This window comes from Salvelinus namaycush, chromosome 24, assembly GCF_016432855.1.
Source record: "Salvelinus namaycush isolate Seneca chromosome 24, SaNama_1.0, whole genome shotgun sequence".
Taxonomy (NCBI): Eukaryota; Metazoa; Chordata; class Actinopteri; order Salmoniformes; family Salmonidae; genus Salvelinus; species Salvelinus namaycush.
The window spans coordinates 30,366,867-30,386,191 of NC_052330.1; the positions used below are offsets into that span (position 1 = coordinate 30,366,867).

At 46.0% G+C, this 19,325-nt stretch overlaps 1 protein-coding gene across 1 annotated transcript in view; it reads left to right on the forward strand.

Moving 5' to 3' along the window:
• LOC120019387 (disks large-associated protein 2-like) overlaps positions 1-14,958 on the forward strand; it is a 211,279-nt gene extending 196,321 nt beyond the window's left edge. Inside the window, exons 12-17 of the mRNA XM_038962675.1 lie at positions 7,713-8,086; positions 9,459-9,544; positions 9,838-10,256; positions 10,704-10,795; positions 14,224-14,388; positions 14,743-14,958. Of these exons, the coding sequence (XP_038818603.1) occupies positions 7,713-8,086; positions 9,459-9,544; positions 9,838-10,256; positions 10,704-10,795; positions 14,224-14,388; positions 14,743-14,958 (1,352 nt within the window). The remainder of the gene's footprint in view (positions 1-7,712; positions 8,087-9,458; positions 9,545-9,837; positions 10,257-10,703; positions 10,796-14,223; positions 14,389-14,742) is intronic.
• Positions 14,959-19,325: the final 4,367 nt, after the last annotated feature.

Genomic DNA, 19,325 nt, shown 5'->3' on the forward strand with positions numbered 1-19,325 from the left:
TGTTGCCAGAGAATTGAATGTTTATTTTTCTACCATAAGCCGCCTCCAACGTTGTTTTAGAGAATTTGGCAGCACGTCCAACCGGCCTCACAAGCACAGACCACATGTAACCACGCCAGCCCAGGACCTCCACATCCGGCTTCTTCACCTGCAAGATCGTCTGAGACCAGCCACCCGGACAGCTGATGAAACTGAGGAGTATTTCTGTCTGTAATAAAGACCTTTTGTGGGGAAATACTCAATCTGATTGGCTGGGCCTGGCTCCCCAGTGGGTAGGTCTGGCTTCCAAGTGGGTGGGCCTCTGCCCTACCAGGCCCACCCATGGCTGCTCCCCTGCCCAGTCGTGAAATCCATTGATTAGGGCCTAATTTATTTATTTTAATTGACAGATTTCCTTATATGAACTGTGACTCAGTAAAATCATTGAAATTGTTGCATGTTGCATTTATATTTTTGTTCAGTATGTTTGATGAGAAGACTTAGGGTGTTTCTCAATATGCATACTATCATGCTCCGAGCACACAATCTGGAGCATGGGAGGGTCGGAGCATCAGTTCAAATCAAATAATTCAAAACGGAGCACGGAGGGAACTTCTCTGTTGCGTACTCCGCTTGTACACATTTCGAAGCATGCATCGATGCAAGCTTAAATGAAAAGTATGACAGAAATATGAAGCAACCACATAAAAACCAATGCAACATTTCTTGAAATCAATGGCAGGTATTATTTGAGCTGAAGCGAGATAAAATAAGCTCAGACTTTGGAATGAAATGTTGCCCATTCACTTGTCATATGTTGTCTGACTACAATATTTTATCTTAAAAACGTTAAATACTTTCTGTGTTTATTCTGGCATGTTTAAAAGCCTACAATACCCACTGTAGTATGTGTAGATTGCAAGCCCATAGTAAGTCAATAGGGCGAACTGGCTAGTAACTGCTGTTAGCTAGCTAGCTAGCCACGAATAATTGACATCTACCTTGTATAACATTCGTTTTAGGTCATTTTTGTCTGTTTAAGTAGCTGGCTAGCTAGATTACTGCGATTCACATATAGCTAGCTGATATTTATGAAGTGAAATATTTGCTTTCTGTATATTTTGTTTTGTCTCTATTGCCGTTGTCCTGGCTGGAAGAAGGTGAATGGGGAGGTGTAGCATGTGTGAGGTAATACAGTAGGGGAGTGTGAATGCTTCTCAAATGTAATGTTTTATGAGTTCTCCATGCTCTCGTCCTCACAAGAACGGACTCAAGAGAACGTCCTCGGAGAATGCACTCGGAGCATGAGAGTGGGGAGAATGGTAGTATGCATATGGAGATCATATAATGGCACTCACAGGTTTACAAGGATACGTAAATGTTGACATGTAATGTCTGTTTGCATATATTTTAGAGGTTATTTATACAGGGAATTGGCATAAAACCTTTATAAACTGTATGTATACCAATTCCCTGTATAAATAGCCTCTAAAATATATGCAAACAGACATTACATGTCAACATGTATATATCCTTGGAAAGTAAGGCATGTGATATCAGAAATTGTAGAATTATTGTCTACCTAACATATTGTCATATATTTATACAGAGAATTGGTATAAAACATTTATAGACTGTATTTGTAAAGGTGTTATACCAATTTGTTGTATAAATCTGTATAAATATTTGACGACAATTCTACAATATCTGCATATGTCAAATCAGGATTATGCTTCTACTACCATTCATTCCAATTAGACTGGTTTGGATTTCTCCCTGATCAATATGGCTGCCATTTTGACCCCATTCTGTAACGTCAAGGGTTTATGACATAGCCCCTCTAGTAATTTAATAGGATCTCTATGGTACTGAGGATCTGTACTAAGCCTGAGCTGCCTGCTAGTCATTAGTTAGGTGGTGGTGGTGTGATAATGAGGATCTGTCCAATGCGTGAGGTCATCATGGCTCTCGGTGTGGGTTGTGTAAAGCAGCTGGTGGTAGGAGTTAAACATGGTTCTGGTAACTTGGAGGGTAGGAGTTAAACATGGTTCTGGTAACTTGGAGGGTAGCAGTCAAAGATGGTTCTCTGGTGACTGGGGGTGGGAATTAAACATGGTTCTCTGGTGATTGGGGGTAGGAGTTAAACATGGTTCTCTGGTGACTGAGGGTAGGAGTTAAACATGGTTCTGGTTACTTGGAGGGTAGGAGTTAAACATGTTTCTCTGGTGACTTGGAGGGTAGGAGTTAAACATGGTTCTGGTGACTTGGAGGGTAGGAGTTAAACATGTTTCTCTGGTGACTTGGAGGGTAGGAGTTAAACATGTTTCTCTGGTGACTTGGAGGGTAGGAGTTAAACATGGTTCTGGTGACTTGGAGGATAGGAGTTAAACATGGTTCTCTGGTGACTTGGAGGGTAGGAGTTAAACATGGTTCTGGTGACTTGGAGGGTAGGAGTTAAACATGGTTCTGGTGACTTGGAGGATAGGAGTTAAACATGGTTCTCTGGTGACTTGGAGGGTAGGAGTTAAACATGGTTCTGGTGACTTGGAGGGTAGGAGTTAAACATGGTTCTGGTGACTTGGAGGATAGGAGTTAAACATGTTTCTCTGGTGACTTGGAGGGTAGGAGTTAAACATGTTTCTCTGGTGACTTGGAGGGTAGGAGTTAAACATGGTTCTCTGGTGACTGAGGGTAGGAGTTAAACATGGTTCTGGTTACTTGGAGGGTAGGAGTTAAACATGGTTCTGGTGACTTGGAGGGTAGGAGTTAAACATGTTTCTCTGGTGACTTGGAGGGTAGGAGTTAAACATGGTTCTCTGGTGACTGAGGGTAGGAGTTAAACATGTTTCTCTGGTGACTTGGAGGGTAGAAGTTAAACATGGTTATGGTGACTTGGAGGGTAGGAGTTAAACATGGTTCTGGTTACTTGGAGGATAGGAGTTAAACATGTTTCTCTGGTGACTTGGAGGGTAGGAGTTAAACATGGTTCTGGTGACTAGGGGATGGAGTTAAACATGTTTCTCTGGTGACTATGGGTAGGAGTTAAACATGGTTCTCTGGTGACTGAGGGTAGGAGTTAAACATGGTTCTGGTTACTTGGAGGATAGGAGTTAAACATGGTTCTCTGGTGACTGAGGGTAGGAGTTAAACATGGTTCTCTGGTGACTGAGAGTAGGAGTTAAACATGGTTCTCTGGTGACTTGGGGTAGGAGTTAAACATGGTTCTCTGGTGACTGAGGGTAGGAGTTAAACATGGTTCTCTGGTGACTGAGGGTAGGAGTTAAACATGGTTCTCTGGTGACTATGGGTAGGAGTTAAACATGGTTCTCTGGTGACTGAGGGTAGGAGTTAAACATGGTTCTCTGGTGATTGAGGGTAGGAATTAAACATGGTTCTCTGGTGATTGAGGGTAGGAGTTAAACATGGTTCTCTGGTGATTGAGGGTAGGAGTTAAACATGGTTCTCTGGTGATTGAGGGTAGGAGTTAAACATGGTTATGGTTACTTGGAGGGTAGGAGTTAATCATGGTTCCCTGGTGACTAGGGGATGGAGTTAAACATGGTTCTCTGGTGACTGAGGGTAGGAGTTAAACATGGTTCTCTGGTGACTTTGAGGGTAGGAGTTAAACATGGTTTTCTGGTGACTTGGAGGGTAGGGGTCAAAGATGGTTCTCTGGTGACAGGGTAGGATTAAACATTGTTCTCTGGTGACTGAGGGTAGGATTAAACATTGTTCTCTGTTGACTTGGAGGGTAGAAGTCAAAGATGGTTCTCTGGTGACTTGGAGGGTAGGAGTTTAACATTGTTCTCTGGTGACTGAAGGTAGGAGTTTAACATTGTTCTCTGTTGACTTGGAGGGTAGGAGTTTAACATTGTTCTCTGGTGACTGAAGGTAGGAGTTTAACGGGAAATACCTAGTGCAAAGAGAGGCCAACGACAGATAGACATGTCATCTCCTTTCAGGGAGTTTTACAGCCCAACATCTCCTGCCTTTCCCATCGGCTGTTGGCTACAACACACCTCCTGAATACAGAGAGACTCACACGGCTCCTGCTTGTCAAGTTGCAGTGCAACGTCGGCAGGCACACAGGGTTTGTGTCTGTCTCACTGTTTGCTTTCTGTAGGGAGGCAAGGATGCAATATGGCATCTCTTGCTGGGTACAGGTGTTGTTCTTTTTCAAAGAGGTCGTTTTCTACAGAGTATTCAAATCCACTCTGTTTGAATGGGAGGCTGCTTAAGATGTCAGAGTTTCACACTTCCTGTCTGACTTTGAAGCGGCACACCATTAAAGCTCAGGGATAGAAATTTAAAAATGAATCCTGTACGACTGTGTCACCCGTCCTACTCAATTTCCTATCCACCCACAAAGTCTTGCGGAAAAACGACAACCTTTTCAAGTGGGAAGGAATCCATCTAAAGTGAGAGTAAATGCAGAGTTCTATTTGTTTCATGTGGAGTCTTATCACATCTAATGACTAATTAGATCTATCACACAATCTGCTCGTTAACATTGTGAATGGATTTAGTTCATGTTGTGCCTGATTTTTTTTTACCAGTAGTGTAATTATGTTAAAGATGTGTCAGCCAGTCACCGGCAATGTGTGCAGCCGTGCGTGACCTTGAAAGGATTAGGGAGATTATTCAACAGTAAGCAAAATTGAATATGAATGAATTCATGAATGGTTCAGTTGGTGCATGAACACATGAATAAATGAATGGTTCAGTTGGTGCATGAACACATGAATAAATGAATGGTTCAGTTGGTGCATGAACACATGAATAAATGAATGCCTGAATACATGTGTGGGACTATTGAGTTCCTGAGTTACACAACTTATTGGTGATGAAGTCTATTTTTGTCTCTGCAATGAATCACAGCCTTTCTCCTTCAGTGACTCATCCAACAGTTTCGTAAAATAGCAGTTTAGAAATTTTGTTTGACAATGTCACCATCCACAGGGCCATCAGCATGCTGCAGTCTCTGCAAACGGTGAGCTCAGTAATGAACACCGTATCTGGGACTCCAGTGCAAATAATCCCATGAGCTGTTCCTTTCATCATATAAAGGAGTGTTAACTGACATAATTCATTGTACTGTATTCTGGACGGCATAATTCATTGTACTGTATTCTGGACGGCATAATTCATTGTACTGTATTCTGGACGGCATAATTCATTGTACTGTATTCTGGACGGCATAATTCATTGTACTGTATTCTGGACGGCATAATTCATTGTACTGTATTCTGGACGGCACAATTCATTGTACTGTATTCTGGACGGCATAATTCATTGTACTGTATTCTGGACGGCACAATTCATTGTACTGTATTCTGGACGGCACAATTCATTGTACTGTATTCTGGACGGCATAATTCATTGTACTGTATTCTGGACGGCACAATTCATTGTACTGTATTCTGGATGGCATAATTCCACAAAACAAGCAACTGGTGTTTGGTGTCTTTGATACTAGATAATGTACAGTGTCAGTAAATGTATGATGAATCACTTCTTCTTGGAGTGTGTGACAGGGTGTCAACAGAGTAAGATGATAATACATGTCCTCACTGCCTGCAGGACTACACTGACCTGATGGTAATTCACAAGGAATCTGGTAGTAACATCTGCTCACCTTTGTCTCACATGGCCTGTTTGATATAACTATATATTTTAAACAATAACAGGAGGCTATCAGAATTAAAAGTTAATATCAAGCAACTGCATTTAATATAATTGAAGCAATGGTACCTGTCTGAGCCCAGCCTGTGATGCAGGCATACTGTACCTCCTTGCTACTAGCTCTGTTCTGCTGTTTGATGTTTTATTTAACCCTTATTTTACCAGGTAAGTTGACTGAGAACACATTCTCATTTACAGCAATGACCTTGGAAATAGTTACACGGGAGAGGACAGGGGATGAATGAGCCAATTGGAAGCTGGGGATGATCAGGTGGCAATGATGGTATGAGGGCCAGATTGCATTTCCACTTGAAAGAAGGGTTCCTTCTCATTATCTTTCACTGCCCAGAAGGAGCCGTAGCCTGTTAAAACTGGGCTTATTAACCAGGAAGAAGGGTTCCTTCTCATTATCCTTCACTGCCCAGAAGGAGCCTTAGCCTGTTAAAACTGGGCTTATTAACCAGGAAGAAGGGTTCCTTCTCATTATCCTTCACTGCCCAGAAGGAGCCTTAGCCTGTTAAAACTGGGCTTATTAACCAGGAAGAAGGGTTCCTTGTCATTATCCTTCACTGCCCAGAAGGAGCCTTAGCCTGTTAAAACTGGGCTTATTAACCAGGAAGAAGGGTTCCTTCTCATTATCCTTCACTGCCCAGAAGGAGCCTTAGCCTGTTAAAACTGGGCTTATTAACCAGGAAGAAGGGTTCCTTCTCATTATCCTTCACTGCCCAGAAGGAGCCTTAGCCTGTTAAAACTGGGCTTATTAACCAAGAAGAAGGGTTCGTTCTCATTATCCTTCACTGCCCAGAAGGAGCCTTAGCCTGTTAAAACTGGGCTTATTAACCAGGAAGAAGGGTTCCTTGTCATTATCCTTCACTGCCCAGAAGGAGCCTTAGCCTGTTAAAGCTGGGCTTATTAACCAGGAAGAAGGGTTCCTTGTCATTATCCTTCACTGCCCAGAAGGAGCCTTAGCCTGTTAAAACTGGGCTTATTAACCAGGAAGAAGGGTTCCTTCTCATTATCCTTCACTGCCCAGAAGGAGCCTTAGCCTGTTAAAACTGGGCTTATTAACCAGGAAGAAGGGTTCCTTGTCATTATCCTTCACTGCCCAGAAGGAGCCTTAGCCTGTTAAAACTGGGCTTATTAACCAGGAAGAAGGGTTCCTTTCCATAATCATCCACTGCCCAGAAAGAGATATAGTCTGTAAACACTGGGGTTATTAATTTAACCAGGAAGAAGAGTCCGTGTTGAGTGTTCATCTCTGTGGCAGTAAAAAAAAGGTTCCCTCTTCCAACCTGTGTCCTCAAGTCTCCTTACGATGCATTTTACATAATCCCCTCACATTTGTGTAAAGTACTTAAGTAAAAATACTTTAAAGTACTACTTAAGTCATTTTTGGGGTATTTGTACTTTACTATTTATACTTTTGACAACTTTTACTTTTACTTCACTACATTCCTAAAGAAAATAATATACTTTTTACTCCATACATTTTCCCTGACAACCAAAAGTACTCGTTACATTTTGAATGCTTAGCAGGACAGGAAAATGGTACAGTTCACACACTTATCAAGAGAACATCCCTGGTCATCCCTACTGCCTCTGATCTGAAGGACTCAATAAACAGAAATGATTGGTTTGTAAATTATATCTGAGTGTTGAAGTGTGCCCCTGGCTATCTGTCAATAAAAAAAATAAAGAAAATTGTGCCGTCTGGTTTGCTTAATATAAGGAATTTGAAATGGTTTATATTTTTTAATTTTCTTTTGATACTTATATATATTTAAAACCAAATACTTTTAGACTTTTACTCAAGTAGTATTTTACTGGGTGACTTTCACTTTTACTTGAGTCATTTTTTATTAAGATATCTTTACTTTTACTTTTTACTACTTTTTCCACCACTGTCCCCTCATCACTCCGCCCTTCAGTTTCATCACTCACTCTCACCCCATCTTTCTTTATTAAATGATCATCCTCCATTCTCTCCCTTTCAGAACCTCTTTTTTAGAGTAACTCATCTTCATCTATCTCTCTCCCTGCTTGCTCTCCAGTGGTAACGCACATGCCTAGCTATATGTCGAAGACGCCCCCGCCGGCACCACCTCGCGCCACCTCCAAGCCCCTCATCTCGGTGACGGCCCAGAGCAGCACAGACTCCACTCAGGACGCCTACCACGAGGGGAGGGACCCGCGGGGGAGTGTACTGTGGGCGCCGGACGGTCTGGGCGGCTCGGGTCGAACCCTCTACAACTCCACCGACAGCCTGGACAGCGCCAACGTGGTGACGCTGGCCATGGAGACGGCAGGGAGCAAGCGGTACGCCTCCTCGGGCAGCCACAGCTCGGTGCAGACGTGTGACAAGGCGGTGTTGGTGTCCAAGGCTGAGGAATACCTCAAAACGCCACGTTCCTCCATAGGGATACAGGTAAAACCAGCTCTCACACACACACACACACACACACACACACACACACACACACACACACACACACACACACACACACACACACACACACACACACACACACACACACACACACACACACACACACACACACTTACACAGATGTACACACATACCGAGATGTACACATGCACACGCATGCACACACACACAACCACACACACACACACACAAACACAAACCACCTATGATGACGAATAGAGTAGAATAACATTAGAGGAAACTGTTGTTGATTACTATTTATCAGTGGAACTCAATTTGATCATATTATCTATTTTACATTGGCAACAAATGTAATTTCTGGATGCCTGCTGCTGTGACTTTTTCAGGTCCTCTTAAATTTCATTAAGCACGTCATATAGCATTAATGTAACCATTTAGGCCCTTAATTGCACTCAAGCCAACATTCTGTTTCTTTTGCAATGCAGTTTCTCAAGGGATAGATAAAAGCCAATACATCATCGCCATCATCATCATCACCAATATCATCAACATCCCCATCATAACCTTCAGTGCCAGCACCATATTTATCGTATCTGTTACCATATCTGGTACAATTCGTTATTTACTCTGAAGTACTCGTTGACATTTTATTCCACACAACTTTTTTGATGTCATTATTTTGAAGTACTGGGTCTATGCTGTTGACATGACAATAGATGAGTGTGTGAGCTCGTAAACTGAGCCGCAGAAAGAGAGGGACAGGCCTATAAAAGCCATCCCTCTCATGGAGACACAGTCATCTGATCAGGATCAAAGGCTCTCAGGACAAACACTCCTCTGGCATCACTTGATGCAGATCATCTCTCGCTCGCTCTCTCTCGCTTTCTCTCTCTCCTTCTCTCTTTGACTCTCTCTCTCTGACTCTCTCTCTCCCTCTCTCTCTCTCTCTCTGACTCATGCTCTCTTTGACTCTCTCTCTCTGACTCTCTCTCTCTGACTCTCTCTCTCCCTCCCTCTCTCTCTCTCTCAGTCTCTCTCTCTCTCTCTGACTCACGCTCTCTCTGACTCTTTTTTTCACTCTATTCTCCCCTATCTCCTTCTCTCCCTCTCTATCGCTCTCTGTGTGTGTCCTTTCTCTCTCTCTCTCTCGCTCTATACCCCCATCTCCTTCTCTCTCTACCCCCCCCTCTGTCTTTATCCCTCTCCCTGTATACAGTTTCTAGTATATATCACTACAGATTACTACCCTTTTATGATTTATGCCACTAAGCAGCCTCATTGATTTTCTAGTAAAGTCCATTGGTAAATTAGTTCCCCCATGATACTGTCAAGAAGTTCATTATGACATGTGACCAGTGTTATTGTTTATGTTCACGTTGTTGTTTACCAGGTGGAGACGGCGACTGACTCGGAGTCGGAGGGTAAAGGTCTTCCTCAGTACCATTCTGTTGGCACCCAGGTGGAGGATAACAAACGGTATGTGGCACACAGGAAGTGGAAACTGGAAATACAACCGTTGCGTAATTTGGCCTCTGACCCTTTACAGCAGCAGTCAAGAATTTCCCTCTGGATCCTGATTGCACTAACTAAATATTTATTGATTTTGTGAAAGTTATTATGCAATGTACTTTTTTGTACGTACTGTATCTGTGAATGGGTTATATTGATGTTTTCTCTCTCTTTGGATCCATATATTGTTCATCTAATCTCTTTATTATTGTCTGTATACATACGAGTGTGTGTGTCTGCATGTGTCTGTGCTCCCTCAGGCATGGCAGGTTCAAGCGCTCCAACAGCGTGACGACAGCCGTACAAGCTGACATGGAACTAGAGGGCTTCCCCACCATGGAGGACAAGGGACTGCAGTTCGGAGGGGGCTTGGGTTTCCGAGGGGGCCACTCGGAGCCCAGTACACCCACCCAGTACGGGGCCGTCCGCACTGTCCGCACCCAGGGCCTCTTCAGCTACCGGGAGGACTACCAGCGTTCCTCCAGTGGTCCTCCCAGTCCGCAGCCCGAGTCGTGGCTGACAGAGCCCTCTCTGGAGGGGCCTGAGACGGGCCGGGTGTCCCCCCTCCGCAGGGATGGCAGCTGGTTCATGCAGCTCCTCCATAATGAAACTAAGAGGATGGAGGGATGGTGTAAAGACATGGAGAGAGAGGCGGAGGAGCATGACCTGTTGGAGGAGAGTGAGTGTCTGACGCTGCAGCTTAGATGCATATACTGGCTCTATAGCTCCTAAGACTGTTCACATTCTAATGCATTAGATTCTAAATACATTCACTGATAACCATTTTGAATGGAATGGGCAAAGTCATGTTTGTAGATGGAAATGTAATATACAACCGACAAGCATTGTTATTACCACCGCTAATGAATACCGGTTTATCTTTTGATGGTTGAGGCAGTGGACAGATTTGAGTGAGATAACACTCTGTGAGCTGTCAATGAGGATAACGCTGTGCGTGATCTCTCCCTCTCCCTCTCCCTCTCCCTCTCCCTCTCCCTCTCCCTCTCCCTCTCCCTCTCCCTCTCCCTCTCCCTCTGTGTGTGGTGTGTGTGTGTGTGTGTGTGTGTGTGTGTGTGTGTGTGTGTGTGTGCGTGCGTGCGTGTGTGTGCGTGTGTGTCTTTTCCAGTCCTAGGGAAAATCCGGAGTGCGGTGGGCAGTGCACAACTCCTCATGTCTCAAAAATTCCAGCAGTTCTACTGGCTGTGTCAACAGAACCTGGTGAGTACCTATAATACCATAATGGAACATGACAAGTGTGTGTGTCTTCAAAATACACCTTATGTCTTACATTCTCACTGTTGATGACTAACCAACAGCACAGGGCTTGAGAAGTGATGACTTACCAACAGTACGGGGCTTGAGAATTGATGACTTACCAACAGCACAGGGCTTGAGAAGTGATGACTTACCAACAGGACAGGGCTTGAGAATTGATGACTTACCAACAGCACAGGGCTTGAGAAGTGATGACTTACCAACAGTACAGGGCTTGAGAAGTGATGACTTACCAACAGTACAGGGCTTGAGAGGTGATGACTAACCAACAGCACAGGGCTTGAGAAGTGATGACTAACCAACAGTACAGGGGCTTGAGAAGTGATGACTAACCAACAGCACAGGGCTTGAGAAGTGATGACTTACCAACAGTACAGGGCTTGAGAAGTGATGACTAACCAACAGCACAGGGCTTGAGAAGTGATGACTTACCAACAGTACAGGGCTTGAGAATTGATGACTTACCAACAGCACAGGGCTTGAGAAGTGATGACTTACCAACAGCACAGGGCTTGAGAAGTGATGACTAACCAACAGTACAGGGCTTGAGAAGTGATGACTAACCAACAGCACAGGGCTTGAGAAGTGATGACTAACCAACAGTACAGGGCTTGAGAAGTGATGACTAACCAACAGTACAGGGCTTGAGAAGTGATGACTAACCAACAGCACAGGGCTTGAGAAGTGATGACTTACCAACAGTACAGGGCTTGAGAATTGATGACTTACCAACAGCACAGGGCTTGAGAAGTGATGACTTACCAACAGTACGGGGCTTGAGAATTGATGACTTACCAACAGCACAGGGCTTGAGAAGTGATGACTTACCAACAGTACAGGGCTTGAGAATTGATGACTTACCAACAGCACAGGGCTTGAGAAGTGATGACTAAACAACAGCACAGGGCTTGAGAAGTGATGACTAACCAACAGTACAGGGGCTTGAGAAGTGATGACTAACCAACAGCACAGGGCTTGAGAAGTGATGACTTACCAACAGTACAGGGCTTGAGAAGTGATGACTAACCAACAGCACAGGGCTTGAGAAGTGATGACTTACCAACAGCACAGGGCTTGAGAATTGATGACTTACCAACAGCACAGGGTTTGAGAAGTGATGACTTACCAACAGTACAGGGCTTGAGAAGTGATGACTTACCAACAGTACAGGGCTTGAGAGGTGATGACTTACCAACAGTACAGGCCTTGAGAATTGATGACTTACCAACAGCACAGGGCTTGAGAAGTGATGACTAACCAACAGCACAGGGCTTGAGAAGTGATGACTAACCAACAGTACAGGGGCTTGAGAAGTGATGACTAACCAACAGCACAGGGCTTGAGAAGTGATGACTTACCAACAGTACAGGGCTTGAGAAGTGATGACTAACCAACAGCACAGGGCTTGAGAAGTGATGACTTACCAACAGTACAGGGCTTGAGAATTGATGACTTACCAACAGCACAGGGTTTGAGAAGTGATGACTTACCAACAGTACAGGGCTTGAGAAGTGATGACTTACCAACAGTACAGGGCTTGAGAGGTGATGACTTACCAACAGCACAGGGCTTGAGAAGTGATGACTAACCAACAGCACAGGGCTTGAGAAGTGATGACTAACCAACAGTACAGGGCTTGAGAAGTGATGACTAACCAACAGCACAGGGCTTGAGAAGTGATGACTAACCAACAGTACAGGGCTTGAGAAGTGATGACTAACCAACAGTACAGGGCTTGAGAAGTGATGACTAACCAACAGCACAGGACTTGAGAAGTGATGACTTACCAACAGTACAGGGCTTGAGAATTGATGACTTAGCAACAGCACAGGGCTTGAGAAGTGATGACTTACCAACAGTACGGGGCTTGAGAATTGATGACTTACCAACAGCACAGGGCTTGAGAAGTGATGACTTACCAACAGTACAGGGCTTGAGAATTGATGACTTACCAACAGCACAGGGCTTGAGAATTGATGACTTACCAACAGTACCGGGCTTGAGAAGTGATGACTTACCAACAGTACAGGGCTTGAGAAGTGATGACTTACCAACAGTACAGGGCTTGAGAGGTGATGACTAACCAACAGCACAGGGCTTGAGAAGTGATGACTAACCAACAGCACAGGGCTTGAGAAATGATGACTAACCAACAGTACAGGGCTTGAGCAGTGATGACTAACCAACAGCACAGGGCTTGAGAAGTGATGACTTACCAACAGCACAGGGCTTGAGAATTGATGACTAACCAACAGCACAGGGCTTGAGAAGTGATGACTAACCAACAGTACAGGGCTTGAGAAGTGATGACTAACCAACATCACAGGGCTTGAGAAGTGATGACTAACCAACAGTACAGGGCTTGAGAAGTGATGACTAACCAACAGTACAGGGCTTGAGAAGTGATGACTAACCAACAGCACAGGGCTTGAGAAGTGATGACTTACCAACAGTACAGGGCTTGAGAATTGATGACTTACCAACAGCACAGGGCTTGAGAAGTGATGACTTACCAACAGTACGGGGCTTGAGAATTGATGACTTACCAACAGCACAGGGCTTGAGAAGTGATGACTTACCAACAGTACAGGGCTTGAGAATTGATGACTTACCAAAAGCACAGGGCTTGAGAAGTGATGACTAACCAACAGTACAGGGCTTGAGAATTGATGACTTACCAACAGCACAGGGCTTGAGAAGTGATGACTTACCAACAGTACAGGGCTTGAGAAGTGATGACTTACCAACAGTACAGGGCTTGAGAGGTGATGACTAACCAACAGCACAGGGCTTGAGAAGTGATGACTAACCAACAGTACAGGGGCTTGAGAAGTGATGACTAACCAACAGCACAGGGCTTGAGAAGTGATGACTTACCAACAGTACAGGGCTTGAGAGGTGATGACTAACCAACAGCACAGGGCTTGAGAAGTGATGACTTACCAACAGTACAGGGCTTGAGAATTGATGACTTACCAACAGCACAGGGCTTGAGAAGTGATGACTTACCAACAGTACAGGGCTTGAGAAGTGATGACTTACCAACAGCACAGGGCTTGAGAAGTTATGACTTGCAGGACACCTACTGGATGAACAATGTTCAAGTAAGGTTTGCAGGGACACCTAGTGGTTGGACCGTGTACAGTAAGATTTGCAGGTGTTGGATGATACAATAGCTGTTGATGTAACACAAGCATTTAAAAATTGGCACTATAGTCTGTAACAGTTATGGCTATACCAGATAACAACTATATTGTGTATATGTTTCATGAAATCAAACAAACACATTCTCTCGGTCACTGAGGTGTTGATAACTATATCTAATGTGTTCCCTCCCGCTCACCTCCTCCCCGCCACCCCCCACCCCCCAGGACCCCAGCGCCATGCCCCGCCCCACCTCTCAGGACCTGGCCGGATTCTGGGACTTGCTGCAGCTCTCAATCGATGACGTCACTGCCAAATTTAATGAACTGCAGCAGATCAAGAGCAATGAGTGGAGGCTCGTGGAGAGCCCAGAGAAGAAGACGCCATTACAGGTATATCAACAGAATTGTTACAGTTTTTTGTGTTGGTGTGTTGTCTAATGGTATTGGTCAACGCATACATCGTTTTTTTGTTTTATCCTGCCCCTACTCTGAGAAAATCACATGGCTCAAATCTTTGTCACCTCTCTCTCTCTCTCTCTCTCTCTCTCTCTCTCTCTCTCTCTCTCTCTCTCTCTCTCTCTCTCGCATTGTCTCTTCTCTTTATTTCTCTCCTCTCTCTCTCTCTCTCTCTCTCTCTCTCTCTCTCTCTCTCTCTCTCTCTCTCTCTCTTTCTCTCTCTCTCTCTCTCTCTCTCTCTCTCTCTCTCTCTCTCTCTCTCTCTCATAATCTCTCTCTCATGTGAAGGAGAGGAAGTGGCCTCCCCCGCTGCCAAAGAGACCTCCGAAGGGGCGTGGCGGCGTGGTGCGGGAGCGCTCTCTGGATCTGCAGGACCGCCAGCGTCAGGAGGCCCGGCGTCGTCTTCTGGCTGCCAAGCGGGCGGCTTCCTTCAGACAGAACTCAGCCACGGAGCGGGCGGACAGCATCGAGATCTACATCCCCGAGGCCCAGACCCGTCTTTGAGGTTCGAGGATTTACCCCCCCTAGCCCACCCCTACCCCTGTTTTGCCCATATCCGCCCCCCATACCTCAGCCCCAGCCAGTGGGTGTAACCCAGACCCCTTCCTCTCTCCTTCTTATCTGTGCAAACGTCTCTCACTCCACACTGTTTTTTCTCCACCTGTTGCCATTCTTCTGGTGTCCTCTCCCCTTTAAGACGGAGGGAATATTCCCCACCCCACTACAATGAGCTGCTAGTACACCCTCCCCTTTAACCGAACTGATCCACCATCACAATTATATTTGGGTAAATACAAGCAAATAGATTATTTTCTATACTGTAACAAATGTTGTCGTTGGAAATGTACTTCCCCCTAAGAGCTTTTGCATTGCCATCATGTATTATTATAAGCCTCTGGGTAAAGTAAAGGGGATTGTCAGTATTTTTCCACAGTGTTCAAAGGGAATCACAAAGTGCAACTTTTCTATGGAGAATCTCACCAGCAACAGTGGTCTTGGGCTAAAACACCCTGTGTGGAGACTACTGCATCCCAGTGGTAGCACAGAGGTGGTGATGACTCACTGTCAAGACAGATGTCTGAAAATCTCTCCCCATGTTGGTGGGTTGACAGCATAAGTGGGGGGGTATATCATGTGATTGATCAACACCTGCTATTGAAATACCTCAGTCTTGCAGGTAAACACCATAGACATAGAATTCTAATCTAAGTCTATTCTATTTCTATGGTAAAGACAGAGAAGTCATCATATCTGAAATGGTTGCACTCGCACAGCATGCTGGGTGGGTATAGTAATTATTTTGTTATTCTAGGGACGTACTCACACAACTTTTTACCAGGCTAGCTACTGCAGCCACTGACTATTGTCACAACACTTTTTACCAGGCTAGCTACTGCAGCCACTGACTAACGTCACCCCACTACCAGGCTAGCTACTGCAGCCACTGACTATTGTCACACCACTTTTTACCAGGCTAGCTACTGCAGCCACTGACTAACGTCACCCCCCAACAGGCTAGCTACTGCAGCCACTGACTAACGTCTCCCCCCAACAGGCTAGCTACTGCAGCCACTGACTAACGTCAGACCACTTTTTACCAGGCTAGCTACTGCAGCCACTGACTAATGTCAGACCACTACCAGGCTAGCTACTGCAGCCACTGACTATTCTCACACCACTTTTTACCAGGCTAGCTACTGCAGCCACTGACTAACGTCACCCCCCAACAGGCTAGCTACTACAGCCACTGACTAATGTCACACCCCTTTTTACCAGGCTAGCTGCCTCAGCCACTGACTAACGTCACCCCACTACCAGGCTAGCTACTGCAGCCACTGACTAACGTCACCCCACTACCAGGCTAGCTACTGCAGCCACTGACTAACGTCACCCCCCAACAGGCTAGCTACTGCAGCCACTGACTAACGTCAGACCACTTTTTACCAGGCTAGCTACTGCAGCCACTGACTAATGTCAGACCACTACCAGGCTAGCTACTGCAGCCACTGACTATTGTCACACCACTTTTTACCAGGCTAGCTACTGCAGCCACTGACTAACGTCACCCCCCAACAGGCTAGCTACTGCAGCCACTGACTAATGTCACACCACTTTTTACCAGGCTAGCTGCCTCAGCCACTGACTAACGTCACCCCACTACCAGGCTAGCTACTGCAGCCACTAACTAACGTCACCCCACTACCAGGCTAGCTACTGCAGCCACTGACTAACGTCACCCCACTACCAGGCTAGCTACTGCAGCCACTGACTAACGTCACCCCACTACCAGGCTAGCTACTGCAGCCACTGACTAACGTCACCCCACTACCAGGCTAGCTACTGCAGCCACTGACTAACGTCACCCCACTACCAGGCTAGCTACTGCAGCCACTGACTAACGTCACCCCACTACCAGGCTAGCTACTGCAGCCACTGACTAACGTCACCCCACTACCAGGCTAGCTACTGCAGCCACTGACTAACGTCACCCCACTACCAGGCTAGCTACTGCAGCCACTGACTAACGTCAGACCACTTTTTACCAGGCTAGCTACTGCAGCCACTGACTAACGTCACCCCACTACCAGGCTAGCTATTGCAGCCACTGACTAACGTCACCCCACTACCAGGCTAGCTACTGCAGCCACTGACTAACGTCACCCCACTACCAGGCTAGCTACTGCAGCCACTGACTAACGTCACCCGACTACCAGGCTAGCTACTGCAGCCACTGACTAACGTCATCCCACTACCAGGCTAGCTACTGCAGCCACTGACTAATGTCACCCCACTACCAGGCTAGCTACTGCAGCCACTGACTAATGTCAGACCACTACCAGGCTAGCTACTGCAGCCACTGACTAACGTCACCCCACTACCAGGCTAGCTACTGCAGCCACTGACTAATGTCACCCCACTACCAGGCTAGCTACTGCAGCCACTGACTAATGTCAGACCACTACCAGGCTAGCTACTGCAGCCACTGACTAACGTCACCCCCCAACAGGCTAGCTGCCTCAGCCACTGACTAACGTCACCCCACTACCAGGCTAGCTACTGCAGCCACTGACTAACGTCACCCCACTACCAGGCTAGCTACTGCAGCCACTGACTAACGTCACCCCCCAAAAGGCTAGCTGCCTCAGCCACTGACTAACGTCACCCCAATACCAGGCTAGCTACTGCATTCACTGACTAACGTCACCCCACTACCAGGCTAGCTACTGCAGCCACTGACTAATGTCACCCCACTACCAGGCTAGCTACTGCAGCCACTGACTAACATCACCCCACTACCAGGCTAGCTACTGCAGCCACTGACTAACGTCACCCCACTACCAGGCTAGCTACTGCAGCCACTGACTAACGTCACCCCACTACCAGGCTAGCTACTGCAGCCACTGACTAACGTCACCCCACTACCAGGCTAGCTACTGCAGCCACTGACTAACGTCACCCCACTACCAGGCTAGCTACTGCAGCCACTGACTAACGTCAGACCACTACCAGGCTATCTACTGCAGCCACTGACTAACGTCACCCCCCAACAGGCTAGCTGCCTCAGCCACTGACTAACGTCACCCCACTACCAGGCTAGCTACTGCAGCCACTGACTAACGTCACCCCACTACCAGGCTAGCTACTGCAGCCACTGACTAACGTCACCCCACTACCAGGCTAGCTACTGCAGCCACTGACTAACGTCACCCCACTACCAGGCTAGCTACTGCAGCCACTGACTAACGTCAGACCACTACCAGGCTAGCTACTGCAGCCACTGACTAACGTCACCCCCCAACAGGCTAGCTGCCTCAGCCACTGACTAACGTCACCCCACTACCAGGCTAGCTACTGCAGCCACTGACTAACGTCACCCCACTACCAGGCTAGCTACTGCAGCCACTGACTAATGTCACCCCACTACCAGGCTAGCTACTGCAGCCACTGACTAATGTCAGACCACTACCAGGCTAGCTACTGCAGCCACTGACTAACGTCACCCCACTACCAGGCTAGCTACTGCAGCCACTGACTAATGTCACCCCACTACCAGGCTAGCTACTGCAGCCACTGACTAATGTCAGACCACTACCAGGCTAGCTACTGCAGCCACTGACTAACGTCACCCCACTACCAGGCTAGCTACTGCAGCCACTGACTAATGTCACCCCACTACCAGGCTAGCTACTGCAGCCACTGACTAATGTCAGACCACTACCAGGCTAGCTACTGCAGCCACTGACTAACGTCACCCCACTACCAGGCTAGCTACTGCAGCCACTGACTAATGTTGCTGAGAAATAGGATGTGATAAATATATGCAGTATTACATTAGGGCTGCATTGATGCATTTTCACTTCTGATAATGGCATTGATGTAAGGTTGAAACATGCTTATGATATGGGTGGTGCAGTACATTTATTCATCTGAAACATGTTTCCATTGTAACACTATTGTAAATCATTTAACGAAAACAAATGTTTCTAATTTCTGGAAGAAAAAATGTACTATATGATACAATGCATTTTTGCACCTTATATGTACTATTCATGTTTGTATGTCCAAGGGAAATGTAGTTCATGATGCTCACTTGCTATTGTTGCAGTTTATCTGCAAGGACAGATGTGGAATATTTTCTACTGAATAGGACTATTACGTTATTCTATAGTCCACTTTGAGTTGTGTGTTTAGCCCCATAATGACATTCTGGCATTCAAGCCTCTGGTGTCAAGTACGATTGATTGTAATGATAAATCATGTAATCTATCACACCCACATATATATTAGATTGAACTCGATATTCTCATAGTGGATGGTGTGAAAAAGTGAGTATCTATCGGGTGTAGAGAACAGTGGCCTAACAGTCCTAC